At 45.2% G+C, this 22,121-nt stretch overlaps 1 protein-coding gene across 4 annotated transcripts in view; it reads right to left on the bottom strand.

Annotated features, from left to right (window-relative positions):
• Scarb2 (scavenger receptor class B member 2) overlaps nucleotides 1–21,041 on the bottom strand; it is a 193,022-nt gene extending 171,981 nt beyond the window's left edge. For 3 of the 4 annotated variants that reach the window (XM_051198212.1, XM_051198213.1, XM_051198211.1), the window contains exons 1-2: nucleotides 20,720–21,041; nucleotides 2,148–2,305 (exon numbers count right to left, since the gene is read on the bottom strand). In XM_051198212.1, the coding sequence (XP_051054169.1) occupies nucleotides 2,148–2,305; nucleotides 20,720–20,836 (275 nt within the window). In that variant the 5' untranslated portion in view covers nucleotides 20,837–21,041. Of the gene's footprint in view, nucleotides 1–2,147; nucleotides 2,306–20,482; nucleotides 20,504–20,719 lie in introns of those variants that run through there. The other variant, XM_051198214.1, reaches the window with a different exon arrangement.
• Between the last annotated feature and the right edge of the window lie 1,080 nt (nucleotides 21,042–22,121).

The raw sequence follows: 22,121 nt of genomic DNA, 5'->3' as shown, positions 1-22,121 counted from the left end.
AAACACATAGAACAACTGACCAACCCCAGCTGATACATCTACAACACAACTCCCACAACCAAAGGCTAAGAAAACACAGCAGAAGAGGCGGTGGAAAGATTGTAAGAGCCAGAGGACCAGAGTATCTGCTGCAAAGTAATGTCTTCAATATGTGACAGGGAAGCTACATTCATGAAATCTCAACGAGACCTAAAAATGGACAACACCAGTTGCCATGCCAACATGAATGGGGAAAATTCACAGGGTCTCAGCATTCGATGAGGACCTACAGAGAAGAGCCCCAGGTAGGTGGTCCAGTGTCAAGTGGTCAACCCCAAATTCATAGACATCTGAGCAACACTAAATGAACTCAGCAGGTTGTATTTATAAGTGTGTGTGCATGTGTGTTCATGCATTCATGTGTGTGTGTGTGTGTGTGTGTGTGTGTGTGTGTGTATAACAGTGATAAAAAAAGACATGAATTTGAGAAGGAATTGAGGGCACAGGAGTTGTTGGGGGAATGATGAAATAATCATAAATGAAATTCACAAAAAATAAAATAAATAGAGCTATCATTGATTTAAAAATCTGTGCTTTAGAGTCAGGCCAGTGGTATAACCCTATAATTCTAGCCTGGGGGGGGGAGAAGGGGGAAGCTAAAGCAGAAAGTTTGGAAGTTTCAGGCTAGCTTAGACTATATAGGAAGCACTTATCTCAAACAAACAAACAAATCTAGAATGGTGGTGTAGTTGTAATGCATTTTCCAGGTAAGAATGGAATCTAAGTTGGCATCTTTAGAACTCAGGTAAAAACCGAGCCTGTAACATAGGCTTGTACCTCAGTACTCATACGGTGAGATGGGAGATGGAAATAGGAGATGCTCCTGCGACTTGCAGGCCAGCTAGCTTGTGTGTAGTGGCAAATAAGAGTCCCTGTCTGTAAAAGACAGAGACTGGCACCCAAGATTGTCCTCGAACCTCCACACATGTGTGCACAGCCCCCCAAACAGAAAAGACGCCATGACTTAGAAGCAGTGTGCTTGCTTCTTTATTGGTACCTGAAGCAAGATGGGGCAGCTGGCTTGATAACTGCTGTAATTTTAAGTTTAGGGAACAATGCTTCAAACAGCTACACTCAGGTACACACAGGGCACACTACCATTGCTGTAATTTGTTGCACACATTTACATGTGAAGGAAAATGCCTGTGAGTGACAGGCTAGGGGGAGGGGAAAGTGTTTCCCCTCAATTATGTCACAGAGCACTGTGAAATGTATCTAAAGAGCCCTTAGGGTCAAAAACACCTGTAAGGTGTTTCTGAGCTTTTCCCCAGGAGCAATCAGGTAGGGCCATTATAAAACAGGGATCTGGAGGGCTGTAACAGAGTTTCACTTGTAGAGATATTCACATGACCCCCATCTAAAAAGCAAATCTGTCCAACAGACATAGTGGCGAGACATTTTGGGAGAAGGCTGGGATTTCTTTGAGCTATGGTTATAATCTATGGCTTTGATTCCTTGTGAGTTTTCGTTTGTTGGCTGGTTTAGGTTTGTTGGGGTTTTTCTTTTTTTTTCTTTTCTTTTCTTTTTTTTTTTTCTTGTAGATTAGGTCTAGCCTTAAATTCATGCCTCAACGCGTGTGTGCCACCAAACCCCACTTGTTTTCTAAAGTTTTGTTCAGAAGTTTTGAAGTCTTGGGTTCATATCCAACATGAAATAAAGGCTATAATCCCAGTTTAGAAGGCAGGAAGGAGGATCAAGAAGTTTGAGGTACTCCTGAGCTACTAAAGATCTTGTCTCATTAGAAAGAAAAAGAAAACTGAATGAATGAAAACAGGAAGAAAAAGAAAAAAAAAAAAAAAAAAACACCTCAGACCAACAGTACATTCCAGAAACTGATTTAAAACTAAGTCTGTGTGGAAGAAGTTGGAGGGAGCCTTAATAGGCCAGAAGTGGAGAGCAGCCATGAACAGAACAGGGTAGCATTCCTGAGTAGGACATGCAGGGACTCAGCCCTGCCCACAGAGCTCTGTGGAGGAATCTCCCCAGACACCAGCAATGTCATAGAAGAGAAGAAACAAATGTGTCACCACTGGTCTGTGTCCTAGCAGGGCTGTGTTGGCACAGCCTCAAGTATGTCCCCAGCTTTCAACAGCAGAGGAGGGACTCACCTGTAGGTGTATGGTCCCACTTCTTGTAGTATGGGGATTTCTCCTTGGAGGATCTCCTCTGGATTGGTAACGTTGAAGAAATAGAACTGGGTATACACAGGGAGAGGGGGTTTCTCCCAGGAGTCAAAGACCTTGGTACCATTTCTTAACACCATGTTCTGGGGAGAAAAAACAAACAGGTTTACAAAAAGGTAAAGCCACCACTTCTGAACATGGGGCAGAAAGGGGGGCATTCCCTATCCTGTAACTGGGGTTTGGGGGGAAATGCCCAGGTTCCAGAAAGCACAAAAGGTTTGTGTGGCAACCTGTCCTGACCCACACACTAAAGAGAAGAGAAATGGTGGAAAACAGAGAAAACATTATCCAGTATTGAGAGAAACACATAAAGGAACCCGGTGACTCGGAGTTTATCTTTGGGGTCTTGAGAGGCTCCCAAAGCAATCCAGGCAACTGTCACTGCCCTTGGTTGCCCAGCAGAACTAAACGATAACATACGCTTTGGAGCCGGCAGCTAGCTCTGGAGCTGCTAGCTAGCTCTGATAGTGCGGGAAGGTGCAATGAAGACTTTGGAGGAAGAATTACCATCAACGGTATTACTCAGCTGTGGCCCCTGAATGCTATGCTATTGGCTGGCCAGGCAAGATGCACCTGCTGGTGCATCAGTGGCAAGTCTGTGGGTGTAACCAACCACTTTCTGCTCCACAGAAGGGGATTCACACCTGGCACTGTAAATCTGTCAAAAGCCCATGCCTGGCAGGTCACAGGTCCTACTGCAGAAACTACCAGAGGTTTTTGTCTAATGGACATGATATGCTTGCCCAATTGCTTTCTAAATAATTATGTCTATGCCCAGAGAAGAAGGCTGCTATCAGCTGTAGTCAGAGAAGCTTCATCTTGCAGTGGACAGAGGTCCCAGCAGAGACTTACTACCGCCAAAGTGATGAGAATAAGTGACCTGTGATCGCTCAGGCATAAATGAGATATCCTCTAAGACACAGAAAACATTATGAAAGAATGTCCAACCACCATTTCTACCCGATGTCTTGCTAAGTCGGTGAGCCAAGATCAGATTGATGGGATAGAAAAACTCAAAAAACAAACCATGTGACCCTATCCTAATTCCCACTGAAGAATGCTTGATGACTCTTCTCACATCCCTCACCATTTCCCATCCCAGGCGGGACTTTGGTCAGCTTTACCCATGCCAAGGTATTTAAGGGCTTTGTGATTTATTTTTCTCTCTCCAGTGAGGTATTAGGAATTGAATTCAGCACCCCATGGATACTTGGTAAGCATTCTACCACTAAGTTATATCTCCAGCCCTTAAGAAAAAAAAAAAGCCTTGATTATTACTGTTGATTTAGAGCACTAAATTACTCAGGCTAGCCTTGAATCGGTCCAGACTGGCTTTAGTTTCACAAGTCCTGGGATTACATGGCTGGCTACGGCCTATCTTTATCTTATCTCCTAAACTCAAGCCTAAACTAGTTGAGAGCAGACAGGACAGGAAACTTAGACTGGAGTGTGAGAAGAAAACCAAACTAGGTGTGCTCAGACAGCTGAAGAGTAAAGGCCTTTCTCCACCTATGTCATAGCTGAAAACTTCTCTCCACTTTTCCATTTCAACGCAGCATACATTTGAATTTAAAAAGTGGTTCTTCCTAGACATCTTTCATATACATTTTAGAAGTCTGTCTATCAAAAGGTATGAATACAACACTTAAAAACTACCAAGAATGTGAGCTACTTAAAACTAACACAGTGCTTATGAGAATGGAGTAAATAATAATCACTTCATCTTCCAGAGAATTTCAAAGACCCATGGATGCTTAAAAAGTTACTCGGCTTTGAGAATGATTGCTTTTTCTTGTTCAAAACTTTCTAGAAAAAGGTTGGGTAATAATTTTTCTTCTTGCCAGGTGGTGGTGGCATGTGCCTTTGATCCCATCACTTGGGAGGCAGAGACAGGGGGATCTCTGTGAGTTTGAGGTCAGCCTGGTATACAGAGATGTTCCAGGACAGCCCGGGCTGTTATACAGAGAAACTCTGTCTTGAAATAACTTTCCTTTTCTTTTTCACAAATTCCCCAAGGAAACCTGTACTGGAAGAAGCTTTTCTGTCCACTGAACTCCATGACAAGGGACATAGTATCCCTTAAGGAAGGTCAGCATAGGAAACACCTAATGATGACAGTCATTAGGAACCAATAAGAAGCAGATAAAATCAGCAACCAAAACTGAAAATGCAGCTCTTTAGTATGTAACCAACTGGGTTACCTGCTGGCTTCTCAAATGGAGTATCCCGCTCGTTCTCCAAAAAATAGTAGCTTGGTTTGTCCTTTCACACTTCCTATGACTCCTAGGACAACAAACTTCATAGAGAAATGTTGATCCCATATAATACTAGAAAAATTTTAGACTAGCTTCTACTGCCTTTGCTTTGGACATGGGAAGAAAAGGTGGGGTGCTACCCTCTGTCCAGGCACAGAAAGACCTTGGGGGAAGCAGATATCAAAGAGAACCCCACCTGTGACACAGCCAGCCACTAGCTGTGACCATAGCAAGCATCCTGCACTGCGTTTATCCCTGTACTGTATGCACTGTACTGTACTGTATAATCTCTTCTGCTTGTTTAGCAAAGAAGTTGAATCTACTAAACGCTTGCTGTATCCTGAAGGTCAGAGGGACAAGTTCAAGTCCAAGGCTGCAAGGTAAACTCAGTGTGAGGGTTAACCAGGCCTTCTTTTCCACACAGAGCCCAGTGTGAGCAGAGGCTTGGAAGGGCTGCCTCTGAGTAGGAGCCAGCTGACCTCAGCAATGCAGTACCAGGCTCAGCTTCCTTTTCCAAGAATGGAGGAAGGGAGTGTGCCGAGGCAGCTCAGTGACTAAGAGGGCTTGTTGTGAAAGCATGAGGACCTGACTTCTAATCCCAGGTCCCACACTGGAAACAAACAAACAAAAACATAGGCATGGGTGCATGAGCCTGTCACCCAGTACTGGCATTCCGATCCTAGGCGCTGGATGGCCCAGCCTACATGAAATGGTGAACTTCAAGCTCAGTGAGAGACCGTCCCATGGAAATAGAGCAGGGAATGAAAAACAGGACACCTGGTCTTTGTCCTACTGTAGCTCCTGCAGGTGAGCACACAGGCATGTGCACGCGCACACACACACACACACACACACACACACCAGTGCCCATGCAGGCACACACACCCCACACACAAAATAAAAATAGATTAGTTAATCTTATTTTAAAAACAAAAACAGAAAGTGCTGTGTCTGTGTGTTGTGGCCCACGCCTATAAGCCAAGTACTGGGGTGGGTGGGACAGGAAGATTGTCTCAAGTTTGACGCTGGCCTGGCTACAGAGTGAAAGCCTATCTCAAAGAGAAAAGCAAAACAAAACACAAACAGTACAGAAATGCACTACAGAAATCCCACATGTCAGTCCTGCACAGGCAGAATTGCACAGTGGTCAAGAGGGTCAAACAGAAAGAGGCAGAGGAGCCAGAAATATGGCTCAGTGGTTAAGTGCACTGTTGCTCTTCCAAAGGATCTGGGTTCGGTTCCCAGCATTCACATGGAAGCTTACAACTGTCTGTAACTCCAGTACTATGAGATCTTCTGGCCTCTGTGGGCACCAGGCATGCACACATGGTACACATCCATATGCAGGCAAAATACTCATAAACATAAACTACATAAACCTACAAAACAAAACATAAACATAAATCTGGGGCTGGGGATATAGCCCAATGGCGGCTTTTGCCTTGCCTAGCATGTGGAAAGCCTTAAGTTCAATTCCCAGCAAAGGATGCAGATGGGTTGGCGGGAGGGGATGGACAATACAAATCTGACTCGGGTCAGGACAGTAATGAAATCATTATTGTAAGGACTATTGCAAATGGCAAAAGCTAGTAGTGATGCTTGCAGATTCTCGAGGTTTAGGCAGAGAGTTTGCTTTCCTAGGAGGAGTAGACAATGCTAGAAAACACGTTGTTGGGAAAAGTGGGGTGCCTAGGGGTGGCAGAACTGGTGAGCAGAGGGTCTTAGGTGGAGGCCAGCTATGGCCCAGCACCAAGGTGTGAGGAGAATGTGAGGGAGAAAGGACCCGGGATCTATCTCATTTATCTGTTAAGAAAATCATCTACAAATTACAGACCCCAGAGACACAGCAAGTGCAAGCCAAACAGATGGGTAAGCAGCTGGGTTTATCCTGCTTAGTTTTATGCAGCTCAGGGAACCCAAGGTACAAAGGAAAGTGGGGGATTCCAGAAAGAAAGGGGGAAGAACTTCTTCCAGAAAGGGGGGAAGCCAGCTTACTTGAGCATCTATAAATCTCTGATGTACAGGATAAAAATAAACATTTAGAAGTCTTGTCTCCTTAAACAAGGCCAATGAAAACTACTGAAACAGTCCTGGCCAGCTTTCCTGGGTCACAGATGGTAGCAGACTCCGGTATACCCGAGTGTTCTCCTGGCTAAAACAGAGATGAACCAATGCCACCCAAACACATGGCCCTACCTCCTTTTGTTGCATTTAAATCTTTCCCCATTCTCTGCACTGTTCATGTGCCTTTCCTCTGTCTCACAGGGCTGCATACTTGTCAAGGAGCCCTCTGTAAATCCCAGAAGAGACCCTGGGCCTTGTGTGTGTGTGTGTGTGTGTGTGTGTGTGTGTCTGTATCTGTCTGTGTCTGTATCTGTGTGTATGTGTGTGTGTCTGTGTATTTGTGTGTGTCTATGTCTGTGTGTATGTGTGTGTGTCTGTGTATGTGTGTCTTTATCTTGTGTATGTGTATGTGTGTGTGTGTGTGTGTGTGTGTGTGTGTGTGTGTGTGTATCTGTGTGTGAGAGACCAAGGGGGAATGAGAGAGCAGAGGGAAGTTGTAAATGCAGCTGCTGACATTTCTAAAACAGTTTTGTCTTTATTTTTATCCTTTCCTGAGTTCAGCTTGCAGGACAGCCACCATTGCCACCACTGCCAGCTGCCTACTACTGTGTCCCTGCCAGAGTCTGGGGCTGTTAGGGCCTCATTGCTTCTGAGACTTAGTGTAAGTCCTGCAAGATAAGAATGTCCAGTTTTCCCATTTGTGTCAGAGTCAAGCACCACAAAGAAAAATGAAAACAAGGGAACAGTAGCACCGATGTTTCCAAGCTACAAAGCCAGTACGTTACATCAAGCCTGGACAAGCCCTGGGCTGCAATGCGACAAAGACAACGTTTGCCTACCTCACAGTGTGCTGGAATAACCGGATTCAGCAAATGCAACTGGGCTTCATGGAAGCAATTTCTTAAGTATAATTATGTTCCAGATACTACACAAGCTTCATAGAAAATAATTTGATCTTTTAAATATTTTTTTAATTCTTAAAAATTGTATCAGTACTGTTTTGCCTACATGTGTATCTGTTATACTACACGCATGCCTGGTACCTAAGAAGGCCAGACAAGGACATTGGATTCAGTGGGACTGGAGTTACAGATGGTTGTGAGTCATCACACGGATGCTAGGAATCAAACCCAGGTCCTCTGGAAGAGCAGCCAGTGCTCTTAACCACTGAGCCATTCTTCCAGCTCAGCAAATGATTTAGTTTTAACAGAGGTGTACTGGAGAATCTAGGGACAAAGTGTTGTGATGGCTGCAACTTATACTAAAATACTTATAATAATAATAATGTGTTTTCAGAACAATATGGCCAGGGAATAAAAACTGATACCTGGAAGTGAATGGTATCATCACATAAATATATACTGAAGTCATTATTTTGTCTATCTGGAATGTAAACTAAACTGGGCATCATATTTTGTATCTAGCAACCCTACCCTAGAGAGAACCATAAAAACAACAGAGAAAGCATAATACGCTGGACTCTGAGTTTCCCAGGCAGTCAATCACCCTGAGCTCTTGAGGAAAGTCTGGTTGCTGTGGGAAGTCATGCTGAGCCCCATGCATGGGAGTGAGAAAGAGAAAAACTGGAGCTCAGAGCCCCTAGAGCTCCTCAACTCCACTACACTAATGTATCCAGAGAAAGCAAGGGGACCTTGCGTGTCCCCACTGATCAAGCCTTCTAGTTTTGCACCAGATACACAAGGCATTGACACTGCAATGCCAAGAGCTTGCTCTGCAAAAGCAGTGTTGACAAACAAACGAATAACCTCAAATCCAGAGAATGCCCAGCACATTCATTCTGCCAGATACAAGGAACCAGTATCGCTGTCACAGCTGCCGGGTGCCATTCTACACATAACGCCACATGTGGAGACAACTGTGGCCCATCACAGCACCTGATAAAACTGTCAATTAGCAGAGCTATCTTAGTCAGGCTGAATTCAAAACCAGCAAAAGGTCCCAAATCAGTTTTACAAATGATGTTAGAGTGCTTGTTAATATTAGCCAGGTAGGACGGGGTAGTTTTTTTTCAAAGCACAATACTGTAGACTATCATTAAAAGAAATATTGGGATGAATCCCCGTGTTAAGTGGTGAATTAAGAACAAAAGCTAAACTAACAATTAAGACAGGAAAATTTACTTTTTGGTTCATCAAAGCTACAAAGTGAAGTCCTTCCTGACCCCAACAGGAAGAAGCCATGTTCTCAAGATGAAACTTAGTTTAAGGACACAAAAGTCACAGAGAATTGTAAGCAAGACTCGCTCTTACCAAAGATAAAATGTCCAATCCATAAAAGTGTGTTTGGTCACATCAGATTTAGAAGAGACATTTGACACAGCAAATTAAAAAAAAACAACTACAAATGTGCAGGGAGGAATCGTGTGAGCAGCAGGACACCCTGCTGCCATGAAAAAAGTTTTCATTTGCAAAGCCTTTATAATAAAATTTTGATAAAAATAAATAAATAAAAGTAACAGGAAGTCATTAGTCACAGTGGCCCATATCTATGATCTCAGCACTTGGGAGGCAGAGGCAGGAGGACCAGGAGTTTAAGACCAGTCTTGGCAACATAGCAAGGCCCAAGAAGCTAGCTTAGTGAAGGGCTGCAATGCCCAGCCTGATGGCCTGAGCTCAAACCCCGGGGATCACAGATAAAGTTGGATGCATCAGAACAGGAGCAGGAAGAAGACAGACACGACCTGAAAACAATGTTCAAGGAGAGGACCAACTCCTGAAGAATTCTCCTCTGAGCTACACAAGAGTAACACGGCACATGGCACACAAATGCCCATGCCCGAATGTATATGCACACACAGACAGATAAATAAATAAGAAAATCAGGGGAAAAAATATATAACACACCCTTAGAGTCCACTCTCCAACTATTAGCGTTTCTTCTTAAAAATATTATCTTTTTAAAAATTGTTTTATGTGTATTCATGCTTTGCCTGCATGTATACACCTGCACCATAACAGTGATTGGAGCTTGCAGAGCCAGAAGAATGCATTGAATCCCCTGGAACTTGAGTTACAGGTGGCTGTGAGCTGCTGTTTGGGTGCTGGGAACAGAACCCAGGTCCTGGAAGAGCAGCCTTTACTCCTACCTACTGAGGCATCTCTCTAGTCCCTCCTTCTGATATTTTAAAATCTATACATACATATATGCATTTTGGGAAAAAACTGTAAACCATCCTCATTGAGTTTTAGAAGAGATATTTATCTGTGTACTTATCTGTGATATAGTGGCCAATCGGCCTTTCTAGTCATTCTCTTTTGGGCTTGTATTCCTTTCTGTCCTGCATGGAATATTCTAAAACATCTTTGCCTAAGTTATTGACTAACGACTTTTTAATTCATTCATTATTATAGTGTGTGTTTGTGCATGGTTGGGAGGAGGTTGCACGTGTCACAGTGAACACATGGAGGTCAGAGGACAACGTTGTGCAGGCATTTCTCCCCATCCACCTTTACATAGCTTCCAGAATCAAACGCAGGCAGGCTTGTGAGGCAGGTACCTTTACTCCCAGAGCCACCTCACCAACCCTATTAATGTCTCCAAATTGGCTGCCAGCTTTGGAGTTATTTGATCAAGATTTTCATGAATTCAGGCTGTCAGTTGCTTCCAGAAGCATCTTCATTGAGGGTATTCCTCCAATACTAGCCTAAAGATGTTGGCAATTTTGTTTAGTTAATAGTGGGAAAATAACATCTTAGATTACAAGAAAAGTAAGCTTTTGTTTTGTCTTACAAAGTTGCCAATAAGTTGACAGAATTCACAGAATCTTGGATCCACGGGAAGCTGACCAGAGGAAGGAGAACAGTGACCCAGTCCTGAACTTAGGGACAAAAAGCCCTGACCAAGCCAAGCCTGATGTACGTCAGCTGTGGCAGGATTAGCTTCCCTACTGAACACTGTGAAACAGTGACCTTTGGGAAAGAAATGACAGAAGAATTCTTGAACCAGCTGTCCCAGGGCAAGCCACTACTAAATGATAAAAATAAGCACTTGGGGAACTGCGTCAGATTTGACGGGAATCAGAAATACTTTTAAGGAAGTGTTTAAGGAAGTATGGGCTGAAGAGCGTGACCAGTGACTGCAAGTTCAACAGAAGGCTCCTTAATAATTAAACACAACTCAAGCATCGATATTGCCATTCGCCCACATTTAATGCAACCAACTTTGAAAACCTGGCCAAAAAGTGTGTGTGGCTTTCTTTGGATTCTAGATTCGTAAACTCACCAAATGCCAAAATACTAGCTGGTTTTGTTTGGAAAAATTGCCCCCTTAAGATAAGCAAACCCAAGACAGACTCCTGCAATGTAAATAATTTTCAGTACTTCCACAAAAAGATAAAAAAAAAAAAAAAAAAACTGCCATAATGTTTTCCTCTTGATTCCCAACTTTAAATTGGAAACAAATATTCTGGCATTCACCATTTTTGTGCCATCATTTAACTCATTCTGGTGCGACTGTAACTGTTGTAATTTTAGCTAATGAAAGCTGACAGCTCAGTTTCAAATGCTTGCTCACTGGCAAACTGTTGCCCCGTCTATAAATTACACAGATGCTATCATGGTAGAATAGTTTTACCCTGAAGCAAACTCCTGCTAGGAAACACTCCTTGAAATATTTCCAAAAGGTCAAGGGTGATCAGAAACTGCAACCAAGGTTAAGAACAACAGGTCCGCACTGGGAAGGGTAGCCGCCAGAAGTAAACAAACCCTAGTGAGGGTTTCAGCACAGAACTCTGGAAGAGACATGCGCATTCAGACCATGGCGTCTCCATTGTTCTCACAGTCAAAGTTGGGAACATACATGTGTGTAGGGAGGGTATGCAGTGAGCCAGAGAGTGGGTGAGAAAAAATGATTTTAAGATGGAGCTAAATAAGAAATACAGCCATGGGAACACTGCTCTGTGTGTAACCTGAGCAGCTTACCTCATTATTTCAAACCTGTTTGGCTATGATTGTATCTTATGTATGAGCCATGTGATGTGATCCTCACTTGCTTATTTCTCCCTGTCTCCTCTCCCATTTCCGGTAATTATCAGACATACAGTGTCCCTTTCAATGGGGCTTTCGGGGTGGGGGAGAAATGGTGTCAAAACACAAGTTTCAATCAGATATGACAAATAAGTTCAAGAGACCTATTGTCCAACAGAGTGACTGCAGTTAACGCCAACACACTGTAGGTACGCTCTACCTGAAAATAGCTGAGTAGGTTTTTAAACTGTTCTAATCTACCCCCTGCAATTAAGTAAGCGAGGTGATACATGTGTTAAATAGCTTCATTTACCCATCCCATGTTGTATACACATTTTAAAAAATCATTGTATATCATAAATAAATATATGAATTGTCGATTTTTAAAAATGCATCTTAAAACCAAGGACTTGAGGTGACTGATGACATTAGCATTCGTTGTCTCTGGAAAAGTGCAGAAGGAGCAATGGGGGAGGGTAGTGAGAAGTGGGCTGTGGGTCTGCAGCTGTCAAACCAGAACAGTAAAAACAAGCCCAAGCCCAAGCCCACATTCGTTAAACATCTAAGTCTCCCAAGCCATCTCCCATTTGTTTCGCTAGGGTTCTCTAAGAAAGACAAGAGAGCAAGCCTGGTTGGCATTGGCTAGGCGCTGGGAGCCAAGAGAGGTGAGAACAGCAGGTGTTATGAGCGGAATGCCCTGTCTCTTCAAACTCTCTGTTGAAATCCTCAGCCCCAAGGAGACAGTGTCAGGAAGTGAGGTTTTGCATCGACTGCCACAGAGCAGAGTCTTCACGAATAGGATTAATGCCTGTGATGACTAATCTTCACTATCAGCTGGAGTGACTTTAAGTCGTGGGGAAATGCACCGCAAGGTGTGTCTGTGAGGTCAGTTCTAGAGAGAAGGGGAGGCCCACACTGAATGTGGTGGCACCATCCTGGGGCTGGAGTCCAGGTTGGAGAAAAGGGGAATGTGAGATGTGTGGTAGCGTTCATGTCTCTACTTCCTGTCTGTGACTGCAGCATGGGCAGCGATCACACTCAGAGCTCAGAGCTCAGAGCTGTCCTTGCCACCTTGCCCTCCCTGCCCCTAGAGGCTGAACCCTCAAACTACAACCCCCAAATAAGCCCTTGCACCCTTATAATTCTTTACCAGGTGCTAAGTCTGTCAGTGTGTTGACTCTCCCAACACCAGAACTATGAGAAATGTACGTCTGTTGTTCAGAAACCACCAGTCTATGATGGGGTAAGAAGCAGCTAAGTGGTCTAAGATAGCAGGGCTGGTGCTGGTCTGATGCCACACAGGGCTTGCTGGGGCTCGCTCGCACTGGTGTGTCAGAAGGGACGGAAAAGCACATCACTAGATAAAGTTTCCATTTTTACTTTGTTTATGTTGGGTGTGTATGAAGATACAGGGGGCACATGCTCTGATGTAACATGTGGAGGGCACATGCTCTGATGTACAGGTGGAGATCAAAGGACAACTTTGAGGAGCTGGTTCTCGACTCCCATCCTTCTATTGTTCTGGGGCTTAAATTCAAGTCAAGCTTACACAACAAACACCTTTACCCTTGGAGCCATCTCTCCAGCCCAAATGTCCATATTTTAAAGAGAGAAACCATTCAGGTGTAAATATATGGCCACCGCCCTACAGACTGCAGGGTGGGAGCGAACATAAAACCACACAACAAGAAGCAAACAGAAGCCTTCCAAAGACAGAATTTTTATCTAACCATCCATCCAAGAACTTTATTAAGCATATTGTTCATTCCTGCCTTTCTTCTTTTCCCTCCCTCCCCTTTTCTTTCCTTCTTCCTCTTTCTTTTCTCTTTTGTGCTAGGGATTAAATCCAGGGCCCCAGGAGTGCCCTACCACTAAGCTAAACCCAAGCCCCTGACATCTTGTTTTTCTGGTCTATTCTTGTATTTTAAAAGTTTCTCAAATTTTTAAACTTTCAATTTTTTCATATATGTAATATATGCATATATGTATACACACACATATACACACACACAATCACACACACTGTGTGTGTGTGTGTGTATGGACAAATACATGCCATAGTATGAGTGTGTGTGTGTGTGTGTGTGTGTGTGTGTGTGTGTGTGTGTTCAGAGGACAACCTTAAGTGTCAGGCCTTGCCTTCTACCTACTTTGAGACTGGGTCTCTTTGTTGTTTATCACTGTGCTGCATGTGCCAGGCTATCTGGATTTCAAATCTCCATGGACTCTCAGGTCCCCCCCACACACACACACTTATTTTGCTGTAGGAACATCGGGATTATAGGAGTACACTACCATATTTATATGAGTTTGGGGATTCGAATTCAGGTCTCTCTGCATAGCAAGTATTTTACCCACTGAGCCATCTCAGCAACTTTAGTTTTAATTCTACTGCTATAAGCATCAGTTCGTACGACCCACAGAAACAAAAGTATACAAGTTCTCTGGAGTCCTTAATTATTTTAAGAGTATAAAGGGACCAGAAGCTTGAATTGGAAGACAATTTTCTAGTGGCATTTACTGTTTCATTTACTGTTTCATGCATAGCTTGTTTACTGTTTACATACATAGCTTGCTTACTGTTTACATGCATAGATTGCTTACTGTTGACAAGCATAGCTCTCAGCACTCTGCTTTGCAAGTGGGTCACATTCCTTTAACAAGTGCATACTGAAAGTACTTTGAAAAAGAGAAAGCAAACTGCAGGGCGTGGCAGTTGAGATAAGAAGACAGGAAGATCAGGGAGGGTTTGAGGTTGTCCTCAACTATACAGTGAGTTGAAGGCCAGCCTGGTCTACATGAGATCCTGCCGCAAACAATGAGAAAGTGAGAGTTAGACTCTAAGACAGCTTTTGTTTTCCTCCAGTTGCTCCTGATGGTTGCTAGAATTGGCTAAAAACAGCCTCTTTCTTCCTACTGTGAGTGTGTGTGTAATCCATTTGATGATATGGGTCATAAATGTCTCCTCACTTGGCCAACACCCCTTGTTTCCATTAATGAGCTTATTCCCACCTGCTGACTCTTCACGAAGTCAGTGAATGTCTGACAGACCAGATGGCCTCTTAGCTGTGGCCTGACAGAACGAAACTTTGCACTTTATTGAACAGTAAAGCAAAGTGACTCCCGCAGCTAAGACCCTTCTTACACCTGTTTCATTTCATGTAAATGGCCAGGTAGTATCACTATTAGTAGCAATGTCCTTGGCCAGAATTCCCATATCAAGGAATGAAGATGGGCTAAAACCATCACTACCATAGCTCCTTAACCTGGTACTGTTCCCAATGAGCCTGCCTCAGCAAGTCTGGGCAAGGTTTGGCTTCCTCTACTCGTCCGGAAGAAACTCTGTAGCCCCCTAGAGTCTAGGAACAACACCATCTTTCCACTATCATAACTAGCAATTATGAGTTGACTTGTGGAAGACACGGATTGAAGAGGTTGAAGCTATGACAACATCATGTTTGGAAGAGAAAAGAATGATACTTTGGAGTTAAGAGTCCTCCCTGGGCAGATATCCAATCGCACCACTGTTACGAACTTGCAAAAGAAGGAACTGAGAAATGAGCATGCCCCTGGGAGGTGCAGCAGCTGGAAAGCACAGAGGTGGGGGAAGCCCCAGCCAGGTCAGTAAACAGCCTGGGCAGGATGAGTAAGCAAGGAAGATGGATTCCTGCTGCCTTCCCAGTTTCTATCATATTCTCAGGGGACCTGACAGGGCCATTTCTAACCTAAGTTTCAAAGAGCTTCCCCTTGCAGCTTCATAGAAAGAAAAGAAAAGAAAAGAAAAGAAATAAAAAAGTCCTCTTGCTTGAAAGGGTCTCAGCTCCTTAAAGTGTGCCCTTTCCCCCCTGCAAGACGTGGCAGACAGGGTAGCACGGGGTCAGGTGAGAGGTAGCCATGGCATTCATTATTCAATTTGCAGTGTTTGGGAGGCTGCTAATCCTTATACCAGAGCAGCAAGTACCCAGCAAATGAGGCTGGGCAAACCAAGAAAAATGGAATGTGGTCACCCTGAAGTTGGGAAAACAGTCGCTGCCAGGAGACTAAGCTGATACTCCTACCTTTCCCCTGGGCTCTAGACAAAGTGATCTTAAAGGTTTTTGTTTTAATAAAAACGAAACAAAAAGCTTAGACTAAGAGTGTAAGTCTTCTCAATTTTGGACAAAAACTGTGTCTTATTTACTGTTATACTTGTAGCTCTTAGCATGATCTGGGGATTGAACCTAGGACCTTCACCATGCCAATCAAGCACTCTACTACTGAGGCATAGCACCAGCACCATGTTCTTTAAATGGAGGTAACTATGGAATGAGGTCAATATGCAAGAAAAGGTCCTAGGAGATTATATTAATTGCTGGAGGTGTAGCCCAGTGATAGTTTGTTCAGTGTGTTCCAGGACCCCAGCAAGGAAGAAAATTAAATCATGTACCTATAATGTAGCAGGAATTATGTTAGGTATCAACGCTGGGTAGTGGTGGCACATGCCTTTAATCCCAGCACTTGGGAGGCAGAGGCTCATGGACTGAGTTCAAGACCAGCCTGGTCTATAGAGTGAGTTCCAGGACAGACAGGACTGTTACACAGAGAAAAACAAAAACAAAACAAAACAAAAACAAAAAAAAGCCATATGTTAGGTACCAAAGTGATGGACTGGGTTATGGATTAAGTCCAATGTCAAGTCACATCCAGACTCTGAGAAAAAAGTAGTTTGCTTGTGTTTATTTTTTGAGACAGGGTCTCATTTAGTTCTGGCTAGGTTTGAACTCCCTATATGGCTAAGGATAACCTTGAACTCTGATCTTCCTGCTTCCACCTCCTAAGTGCAGTTTTGACTGTGCAACCACAGCACCTGATTCTAAAGGAAAACAGTCTGCAGGTCTCCGCAGATCTGTCTTCAGAAAGCCTCAAATGCTTGCCAAAGGTCTTGTTGATGCCTTAGCACCCCCAGGAAGGGTATGCAGGCTGATGAGGAGCTAGATGCTTCTAACTGTCATCTACAAATGAGAACTGAACCGGTGACTGCAGATTTCCCAGGATAAGACAGTCATTATTGGGGCCCAGCATGCCTGGGTTCCCTAACAGTCACTCCTTTGAAACTGCCCTGACTTTTGCCCTTTCGGCCCTCTGAAATCCTTAGGCTGAAGGAATTCTTTGTTCTAGTTACTTTTCTATTGTTGTGCTAAGACACTGACCAAAAGGAATGGATTTGTTTGGCTTAAATTTTCACATCACAGTCCATCATTCAGGGAAGTTGGGGGAAGAACCCAAGGCAGGAACCTGGAGCAGAAACTGGAACAGAGAGCATGGAGAAAGGCAGCTTCCTGGTGTGCTGAGGTGGTGTGAAGAGGTATGTGTCCCCACCCCCCACACCCCCACACCCTGCCACAGACTCACGTGTTGAATGCTTGGCCATACGGAGTGGCACTATTAGGAGGTGTGACCCCGTTGGAGGAAGTGTGTCAACTGTGGAAGAGGGCTTTGGGGTCTCATGTATGCTCAAGTCACACCCAGTGGGACAGTCTCTCCCTGCTGCCAGTGGATCAAGATGTAGAACTCACAGCTCCTTCGGCAGCATCATGTCTGCTAGCACACTGCCATGGCAATAATGAACTAAACCCCTGAAACTGTAAGCCAGACCCAATTAAATCTTTTCCTATAAGAGTTGCTATGACCATGGTGTCTCTTCACAGCAAGAGAAAGCCTAACTAAGACACAGGCTATCCAAGGTTACATAGTGAGATACCCCCCACACCTTTCTCTCTCTCTCTCTCTCTCTCTCTCTCTCTCTCTCTCTCTCTCTCTCTCTCTCACACACACACACACACACACACACACACACACACACACACGAACACAAAATTCAAGATCTATGGTGAAGTTCTGGATAAACACAGGCCCTACCTTCAAAGCCCCTTGCTCAGCTGCAGCCTCACCGTCCTTCGTCCTTTCCATCCTTCCATCTCCCATAAAAGCCCCCAAGACAGACCCCTGAGAAGCTGATCCTACTAATTTCTTCAAGGCTGGCTTTGGATAAACTCGATTACTCCCAACCAACACTTCTGTTTAAATTTTGCTCATGCCAAGCAGCAGACAACTGGGATATTTAGTTCCAATAACTACTCTACCCGCTCTATTTACTAGCCAAAATAAAAGTCTCACTTCAGTCTGCTGTGTCAATCTAGAACTCAAGGACAGTGATCGTTCAAGATAAATTCTTTTCTTTCTTGTTGCTTTTGTGTATATGTGGGTGTATGGGGCTATATTATGTGACTACATGTGCACATGACAGAGATCAATGTCTTCTTCAACAGGTCTTTTTATCTGTTTGTTTGTTTGAGACAGGGCTCTCACTGAATCTATAACTCACCAATTGGCCAAACTTGTTGGCCAAAAGTCCCAGAGATCCTTCTGTCTCTCTGCCTCCAGAATACTGGGGTTACAGGTGCATGCTACCCTATCCAGCCTTTTATGTGGGTGCAGGAGACCTAAACATGGGTCCCTGTGCTTGTGTGGCCATCTTTCTAAGTCAATTATCTTACTAAGTCAATTCCATATCTCTGAGATCAATTTGTATAACAATTATCTTCCTAAACTTCCTACAATTGACTGAACTGGTGCATTTGAATTTCTACCTTTTCTTCATTCCTCTTTCATGTTACAGAAGTTGGGGCACAGACCATTTCAAAAAAAAAAAAACAATAATAATTGGTATACCTGAGTGGATTATATTACAACTACCTTAAAGCCAACTTATGAATCAATCACCCCATAGAAATACTATTGGAAACAATGATGGCAGCCACATATTGATCACCCAGTCCTTGAGAGATGTCTAAGTGCTCTATGCTTAGCCTACAAGATCCAGGTTTTATGAGTTCTGAAGCTACTGCAGTTTGAAGGGCCATTCCTAGGAAAGAAAAAACATTGGACACAAAATCAAGTAGAGGGCTTTGGAAGTATCTGTGCAAGCAAAGGACCCAAGCTCATACTTCATGAGCTTCATGGAAACCCAGCTGGGTGCCCAGGATGGCTCACACCTCCTACCTGCACTTGCACAAGAGATGAAATTGAGGCTTAGAGAAGTTAAGTGACTTGCCCAAGGTTAAAAGTGGAGAGCAACATATTGAGCATTTGAATACAGGGTGTCCACTTCCTAATCTCATATAGTTTCCCTGTGTGGCTTCTAATAAAAACACAATTGCTATCGTTTCATTAAACACCAGCTATATGGGAGGGGCATGCTTTTTTCTTGGAAATTTGTACTTTAGTCATTATTGTCAGTACCTACAGACAAGGAAACATGAATACAAATATTACAGGCTGGAGGTGAAGAGTATTTGTCTATCATGCAAGAAAGCCTGGTTTGATCATAGCATTGAATAAACCGGGTGTGGCAAAGCACACCCGTCCCCAGCACCCAGGATATGAAGGCCGGAGGGTCAGGAGTTCAAAGGTCATTCTCAGCTCTGTAGTGAGTTTGAGACCAGCCTGGGCTACATGAGACCCACCCCTCCCCTCAAAAGAAAAAATAAAGATGAGCAGAGCCAGGTGTGGTGGTACACACTTGTGATCCCAGCACCTGGGAATCTGAGACCGGACTGTGTGCTCAAGTTCCAGCCTAGGCACGTGTGACCTCTAGTTGACTTAACACATCACCCAAACCATCTGCTGAAACTAACCCATTTCCTTCCCTGCCTGACACCACAGGCTCACCGCTCTGTAGCCACTGTCAGTCAGTCGCTCTGAAAGTCTCCTCTACTGTAACTTATCAGTCAGGTCGCTTCTCACTTGTGGCCAACTCAGGTCCTGTGACGCTGCCTCCCACATGCCCCTTGGTGGATGAAACCAAATTCAAAAGAATCAAAAATGGTTACAGCTGGGGTGCTGATAGAACCACTTATCCTACCAGACTCTCCCCCCCAAAAAAAAATTTTTTTTAAATATCCTGATTGATGTATCCCATAGCTCAAGCCACCAAAGCAAGAGTCTAAGACTAGCCATGAATTTGGATGTGGGGCACAGAGAAAGAGTTTCTTTTGTCCTTAAACACACAGGCTCCCTCGGACAAACAACCATCTTTGAGAAGCTTAAGCAGTGGGCCTGGTCTTCTCTTGGCAACACCACCTCGTGGGAAGCTTTGCCTTGATATTTTTATTAAAAAATTCCAAGTAACTGGTTACTGGTGGAAATCTCTGTTTAGGGACTTCACCTACGGCCATTTGGAATAACTGGAGTGTGCGGGTTTCCAGCAGAACAAGCCTGAGCTTGTAACTGGGTGACAGCAATACCCATCAGCGGAACATTATGCATAAGTATGCTAATGAGAACACTATTCCAGTGATTTATTTGTGTGACTATTCATTTTTAAAGGAGAGAGTGATCCTAGTGACTCTCTCCTGTTCCTTTTTCCACTGGGCTTGGTGGATGTGAGTGAAAGGGTATAAGAAAGGAATGACTCGGGCAGGCCCAGGAGGGCGTCTTCCATATGACCAGCTTTGTAGTCCCAATCCTCTACTCTGAGAAACAAATCCAGATCCTTTAAGGGGCCTAAAGGCACGCCCCTCCCCCAAGTAATGTCTGAGAAGAGCACGGATTAAACACAGAGAAGGCAACAAGGCTGTCTTCGAGACACAAAGCCACTAAGCACTGACTGCGATGGATAAAATGTCACCCACTCAAAACGCCTAGCCGGTTTGCCAATTGCTTTGCCCTACCCTGCCCAGGAAGTCAAGAACACAATAGACCTCTCACCCATTTCTCATCCTCAGCCCCACTCCACTTCAAAGGCCGGGCGTGCAGCCAACAAAACCTGCCTCTTGTGCGGTGCTTTTATGCATTTCTATTTCTTCGTGAAGTGCGAGGGTTCAACATAGACTGGGCGCGTCGAGTGTTGGGGAGATACGCTAACGACAGAACGTAAATGCAAGGCTTTCTTAAAAGCCAAGATCTGAAAACTTACAGGTCATTTAAAGGGAACAGTCACTTCAAGCCTCCCTATGCTGCCAAGCCCAGGACACAGGGCCAAACAAGGGCTATGTTCTGCAGGGTCAGCGCCAGGAAGACTCTCCCCACACAAGAGTCCGCAGTAGGAAGATGGGAGGATGGCCCGGAAAGACACGCGAGCGCGCACACACACGCACACACACACACACACGCACACACACGCACACACACACACACACCTAGCCTGCCTCACCTTCTCGATCGTCTGATCCACCGCCTTCTGGAAGACTCGAGCCACCAGCAGCGTGACACTAGCCACCAGCAGCAGCAGGGACAGTGTCCCCGCCGTGTAGAAGCAACATCTGCCCATACTGCGCGCGGCTCACAGGTCCGGCCCGCGACCTAACTGCAAGCGGGGAAGAGCCGCCGTCAAGGCCGCGCAGCAGCCGCCCTAAGTCCCTGGGCCCTGCGGCTCCCGTGCCCTCCCGGTGCCGGTTCAGCCGCCGCCCGCGCGGTGGGCACAGCTCTGCAGTCCGCGCGGGGCGAGCGCGGGGCGAACACGGTCCTCGGAGCACCGGGCTGGCGCGATCGCGGCTGCCGGGGCCGCTTGGGTTTCGCTTTCTTGAGCTGAAGCCGCCGAGGAGGTGCAGGGGGCGCGCAGAGCGGTGGCGCGGGCTGGTGGGGCTCGCCTGCCACCCGCAGCAGAGGCAGCGGCGGCAGCGGGAGACTGTTCTGGGGAAGCGGGCGGGGCTAGGCGGAGGCCACCAGTCATGTGCCCTGCAGCGACTCCAGCGATTCGGCCCGCGCCGCGCCTGCAACCTCTCCCTGCAGGCGGCGCGGTCGTCCCGGGAACTGACTCGCCCTTCCCGGTTCGCTTATCTGCTTTCTTTATGGGGCGGATCCATGCTGCGGGCCTACTGTGGACCAAGCTTGGGGAACTCCGATGGAGCTTGCTCCAGGGGAGCTCCGGGGTTCGTTGGAAGATTTTAGCGCAGTGTAACAAATGCTTTCGCAAGATGCATGCTAATCTGTGCCAGCAGCGACATTTGCCCTCGTTTGGTTGAACCGGGTCTCCAAGAATATATAAGAGTGTGCCCCCAAGAAAGGAGAAGGTGTTACCCGACCGAGGGCAAAGGCAGTAGGAGTGAAAGCAAAACCCTGGAAGGCAAGAAGGGCTTTCCTGTTGACTAGGCTCATGTGTGTAGAGTAGGTGGTGCCAAGCCCTCCGAATCAGGTTTGAAAGGCTCTGTGTGTCCTAATAAAGGGTGTTAGCAGAGAAACAAGTTCGACGGATGTTTATTATCTGCTTTGGTTTCCATTATGCCTAGGTACCCCGACCAGAGCTCAGTAAATGTTAGTTGAATGAGAGTTAGTTCCGTGCCTTTAGTAGTACACACACACACACACACACACACACACACACACACACACACACACACACTTAATCCCCACAGCAGCCCTATTATAAAGCGGTTAGCTATCTCAGTTCTCCAGAGTCCATGCCAGAGAGAAGTGCTGTACAGGTTTATAAGGAGAACCGGAACTGGGATGAGGGTGTGATCTTTCAGTGATGGATGAGAAGAGGCACAGAAGGCTGGGCAGAAAGAAGTTGGCACTGTACTAGAGGAGGGTGGTCCTTGAGCCAAATTGGCATG

The sequence above is a fragment of the Phodopus roborovskii genome, unplaced genomic scaffold (genome assembly GCF_943737965.1).
Source record: "Phodopus roborovskii unplaced genomic scaffold, PHOROB, whole genome shotgun sequence".
In the NCBI taxonomy this organism is placed as follows: Eukaryota; Metazoa; Chordata; class Mammalia; order Rodentia; family Cricetidae; genus Phodopus; species Phodopus roborovskii.
The sequence above is the reverse complement of the archived record's forward strand: the minus strand, read 5'-3'. Positions and strand labels throughout refer to the sequence as shown.